This window comes from Azolla caroliniana, unplaced genomic scaffold, assembly GCF_043228905.1.
Source record: "Azolla caroliniana isolate FFs.n. ecotype wild unplaced genomic scaffold, voAzoCaro1.0.p SCAF_236, whole genome shotgun sequence".
Taxonomy (NCBI): Eukaryota; Viridiplantae; Streptophyta; class Polypodiopsida; order Salviniales; family Salviniaceae; genus Azolla; species Azolla caroliniana.
The window spans coordinates 30,019-35,234 of NW_028230671.1; the positions used below are offsets into that span (position 1 = coordinate 30,019).

At 37.6% G+C, this 5,216-nt stretch overlaps 1 protein-coding gene across 1 annotated transcript; it reads left to right on the forward strand.

Moving 5' to 3' along the window:
- Positions 1-344: 344 nt before the first annotated feature.
- On the forward strand, positions 345-3,370 carry LOC147848752 (pyruvate dehydrogenase E1 component subunit alpha-1, mitochondrial-like). The gene is made up of 8 exons (XM_087338163.1): positions 345-1,177; positions 1,861-1,940; positions 2,014-2,091; positions 2,357-2,452; positions 2,533-2,604; positions 2,713-2,766; positions 2,887-2,952; positions 3,060-3,370. The coding sequence occupies exons 1-8, from the start codon at positions 436-438 to the stop codon at positions 3,102-3,104; spliced, it is 1,233 nt and encodes a 410-aa protein (XP_087194289.1). The 5' UTR covers positions 345-435; the 3' UTR covers positions 3,105-3,370.
- The last annotated feature ends 1,846 nt before the right edge of the window (positions 3,371-5,216 follow it).

The following is a 5,216-nucleotide window of genomic DNA, read 5'->3' on the forward strand; positions in this document are numbered from 1 at the left end:
AGAAGAAGAAAGAGGGGTGTGTGTGTGTGTCTGTCTTCTCATGAAGGTGAAGGGGCATCCGCTTTGAAATTTATTGAAAAGTGAGGAAAAAGGGTATTTTGGGAATTTCCTATTTCTCCTCCAAAACACCAATCTCTCTCTCTCTCTCTCTCTCTCTCTCTCTCTCTCTGTTTCTGATACAATCATAGATCACACAGAACAGAACAGTACAGTGAGCAGCAGGAGCAGGGCAGGGGGGTTCCTACAGAAAGCCTCCTCTTCTACCTCTTCTCTCTCTCTCTCTCTCTCTCTCTCTCTCTCTGTGCAGAAGCAAGCAAGGAAGGCTAGGGTTTAGCAGAGAAGCAAGGCTAGGGTTTTGCAGAGAAGAAAGGAAGGGAAGAACAAGGAAGTTGCCTCTCCCCGTGTGCGCAGAGGTACTGAAAGGGAGCCTTCTCCATGGCGCCTCAGATGAGTAACCTTCGTCATCTCCTCCGGTCCACGTACCCTTGTCTCGCATCTTCGTCGACTTCTTTCTCTTCCTATCAAGCTTTGTCTTCCATATCTGCCAGATCCTTTTCGTCTTCTTCCTCGTCTGAGGAGGATACCACTCCTTTCACTGTGGAAATTGCAGTGCCATTCAAAGGCCACAACATCGAACCACCATCTCAGACCTCTGAGACTTCACCCAAGGAGGTTCTCGGATTCTTCAGAGACATGTCTCGGATGCGAAGGATGGAGATCGCAGCAGATCAGCTATACAAATCGAAGCTCATCAGAGGTTTCTGCCATCTCTACGATGGCCAAGAAGCCATCTGCATAGGTATGGAGGCTGCCCTAACTCGCCAGGACAACATCATCACCGCTTACAGAGACCATTGCACGTACCTTGGGCGTGGAGGAACACTGAAGGAAGTGTTTGCAGAGCTGATGGGTAGAAAAGATGGGTGTACACTAGGGAAGGGAGGATCTATGCATTTTTATAAGAAAGAGAACGGTTTCTATGGTGGACATGGAATTGTTGGAGCTCAGATACCCCTTGGTGTCGGTTTGTCATTCGCACAGAAGTATGACAAGGTAAGAGCAGCCACGTTTGCGCTCTACGGTGATGGTGCAGCCAACCAAGGACAACTGTTTGAATCCCTCAACATTGCAGCCCTCTGGGATCTCCCTGCGGTCTACATTTGCGAGAATAACCATTGTGAGGGATTCTTTTTCTTCTGCTTTGCTTTGATTTACTTAAATTTTTTTTTGATGAAGAGGGATAGATAGATAGCATGGGTATATTTATGACTTTGGTGTCTGGTGCAAACTGCCTTTCTGCTTGCTGAGAGAGAGAGATGTATAGGATGGAACTCAAACATGGTTTTTCTCTCGAGTTATGAATTTGACGCGACAATGTAAACTGCCAATGTGAGATAGAGATTAACGTCCATGGGATTGGACTTGGGTTCCCTCAATTTTATGAATTGAATGGTACAGTGTAAGCCACAAAGATAACAGCCAGAGAGAGAAAGAGAGACTACTAATGTCCATGAGAAACTGAATACAATGTATGGGATGGGGCTAGGCCCATGGCGAGGAGCAAACTTGAGTTTCCTGGATCGGATGACTGAATTTGATGCTTGGCATGGGGCCAAACCTGTTGTGAGGATCAAACTTGGGTTTCCATGGTAAAATATAAAGCACAAAGACAACAGAGGGATTATTAATGTGTGTGTGTACTTGGGTAAGAGACTCTCGTTGTAACAGAGCGTAACAGAGCGTAAATGTTTGTGGGCCTTATCTTTATTGAACCATGATTTAGGTTAATTCACATTTTATTTTGCCTATATATTTATTCTGGAATTTAATTGAACCATGGTGTGGTTTGGATACCATTAGATGGTATGGGAACTGCAGAATGGAGAGCAGCCAAAAGTCCAGAATATTACAAGCGTGGTGACTACGTCCCTGGTTTGAAGGTATATAATAATGGGAGTGGTCTGTTAGCATTTGGAATAGAGCATAAAGTAGCTTTACATCATGTGGTCTCAGGTTGATGGCATGGATGCATTTGCTGTGAAAGAAGCTATAAAGTTTGCCAAGGAATATGCTCTTTCGAAAGGGCCGATCGTAAGTTAAAATTCCCAATTTCAATATTCGCAAGACAGTTTATGAACAAAATGATGGATAATTATATATTATTGGAAGTAGAAGATTCTTTGGTAACTAGTGGGCAATCTTATGTTCAAGTTCCATCACTTTTCTTAAGCTACATGATCATCTAGGCGTAAAGGGAAGGAGAATCTTATACACATTGTGGCATGCATATAAGGTGAAATCACATATTTATCCTAGGAATTTGATATATGAAGTGTTTTTTGTATGAAATTGACAGATGCTCGAGATGGATACATATAGGTACCATGGTCACTCTATGTCAGACCCTGGAAGTACTTACCGAACCAGGGATGAGATTTCGGGTGTCCGACAGGTTAGCTTGTGGTTATAATAAACAATGTTTTATTGTTCATTTCAGAATGAAAGCAAATTTTTGCCATGTTTGAACTACAGGAGCGTGATCCTATTGAGAGGATTAGGAAACTTATCCTTGGAAAAGAGATTGCCACGGTCGCTGAGTTGAAGGTACAGTGTTTATTATTGGTATTAATTATTAAATTATATTTGCCAAGATGCTGATTTCCATTAAGATTGCTTTTACTATTCTAAGTAATTTGTTACCTTCCACTGCAGAACATCGAAAAGGAGGTGAAAAAAGAGGTCGAGGATGCAGTGGCTGAAGCAAAGGTAATTTAAAGAATTCAAAATTTTACATATTTGAGAGGACAACTTATCATTTATTACTTACGCCCAATATGGATTTGATCGGATGATGTTGATCTCTCGCCAAATGAAATGTTGTTGTAGGAGAGTCCTCAACCTGATCCTTCGGAGCTCTTTGCAAATGTGTATGGGAAAGGTTATGGCACTGAGGTAAGAGTATTGCCGTATCACTAAGTCCCATGATATCGATGATTTTTTAATTTTTTTCTAATTATGATAGAAGAAATTCCTAACTATTCATGTATCCTTGGGTGCAGGTTTTTGGTTGTGATAGCAAGACTTCCTATGCTGTTATACAATAAAAACAACAGTTGATAAAGATGGTTGTTTTTATGTGATGTCAATTGAACTTACATGAATGATGTGCAGGATTGCACACGCGAATTAGATGGTGAATAACATGATAAAGATTTTGCACACACTCTTGGTGTATAGTAAATTTTCATCCTTTTGTCTCTTAATACAGGCTAATAAGTGTGAGGATGCTCACTGTCATTTTTCAAGAATGAAATAAAATCTTCCCAAGTATTATATGTTGATGTATGATTATGATTTGTGGGTTATCCCATCTTCGTCAGAATTGATAATAAAAATGATCTCCTTGACTTCATAGTCATGATAGGTGTTCATCTTGCGCTTCTTTGAAAATAGAAATTTTCTAGAAACAAAGACCTGCTAAATATGAACGAACATTTATTTGATGTTACCATTGCTTTCCATATATTACTTTATAGTTTTATATGGTAAAACATAATATCTACTGATCCATATTATAATCACCTGATTCTATTTATTTTCTTCTTTAGAGAATGAAGCAACATCACTAAATGGTATGCATGTAGAATTCCATTGTTTTGTTGTCTTGGAGGTCAGGGGTAAACCATTGTTTGTGTGGAAGGAACTTTGAAACATATTAGATGAAGATTCTCGTGCCTTGTAGTAGTTATGTCTAGAAGTTCGCATTCTAGTTTCAATCGCAATGAAATCAATTTAAATCTACTCTTAGTCTAGATCTCAAATCCTATTTCGAATGCGAACTTCTCTTTTTATATCTTTGAAACATATTAGATGAAGATTCTCGTGCCTTGTAGTAGTTATGTTATCCATCATTCTATGCTAAAACGACCCATGTATATGAAACTAACACAACATGTTAGAACTATATTGTTGGGGTAACTCGTGTCTTTACAAATTTTGATTTAAATTCAAATACTTCTTAATGTGGAATACGGAATACTATCTTAGATCTTCTTGGTGTTTTCCTTCTAGAAATTGCCCCAGTAAGTTTTTTTTTTCTTGCCAACATATCTTAATATTAATATTGGTCTAGGTTCCTTGATTGGTAATGGAATCTAATGAGCAATGAATACTTTTTTAACTTGCCCAAAAGGGGAGTGTTCATAACATCGAGAGATTAGAATCATTGATCTAGCATCACATATATTATGGGCTCGTGAACAATCTCCTTTTAAATCACAATTTGTAAGAATTATATGTGTGCACATGCATATATTCCATTATCGAATTTATGGACATTGGGTTGTGAATTTGCTACTTGTAGTTCATAGAGTTTGAGGTAGGATTTTCTTTGAGATGCATGTTGAAAATTTTCATATAAACTAATTAATATATTGTCATGTTTTTAGTGTTCTGATGAGCGAAAGTGCCAAAATACAACTAACTCATGTTATGTTGTTGTGCATCCAACAAAACACGAATATGTTGCCATATGTTTTAGTGTTTTTTGGGCATTTACTTCTAGAGACAAGTATTCTAATTGGTTTTGGACAGGGGATTATTCTTGATAAGTATCCAAAAATATAGAAATTCTACTTCAACAAATATGTTTTCTAATTTTTGTGTGGAACTCCTACTACTAACTCAATGATTTAATTCAACTCAAAACTTGCAAAATGAATAACTAGGGAAAAAAGCAATGTAAGGAGGGATAAAAATGCAAGTGGTTTTTGGTAAGGCAAAATGCAAGAGACATTTACTGTTTAATAGCGATCCTTTTCTTTATGGTATAACATGACCAATTGTAGTTTCACATATTCTAAGAGTATATACATATTCACACTTGGATAAAGAAAGATGATACAGTAATCTCTTGCGCATTTCCTAAATATAGGATGAGACGCATGTAATCATTCTCGGGAGGTCAATTTCATACTTCATGAATTACTTACTAAGAGGAAAATACATGTTATCTATGAAAGCTCTTTTCTATTATTATGATGTACCATCATTGGTCTCTCTTGAATTGATATAAGATGATATTGTTTGTCCATATTAATGTAAGGTAAGATTGTATCCATGATGAGGTGACTAATTTTGGGTCTATGGAAAAATTTCCATACCTTATTCATAATTTCTAAATTATACCTCCAAAAACACGAGCTTATTCTGAAAAA

What these genes read in the sequence shown, in the direction of transcription:
- LOC147848752 (XM_087338163.1), top strand. Translation starts at nt 436, where the DNA reads ATGGCGCCTCAGATGAGTAACCTTCGTCATCTCCTCCGGTCCACGTAC. An exon ending in CATTTGCGAGAATAACCATT is followed by an intron (nt 1,178 to 1,860) that starts GTGAGGGATTCT and finishes GGATACCATTAG; the next exon opens with ATGGTATGGGAACTGCAGAA. An exon ending in CTCTTTCGAAAGGGCCGATC is followed by an intron (nt 2,092 to 2,356) that starts GTAAGTTAAAAT and finishes TGAAATTGACAG; the next exon opens with ATGCTCGAGATGGATACATA.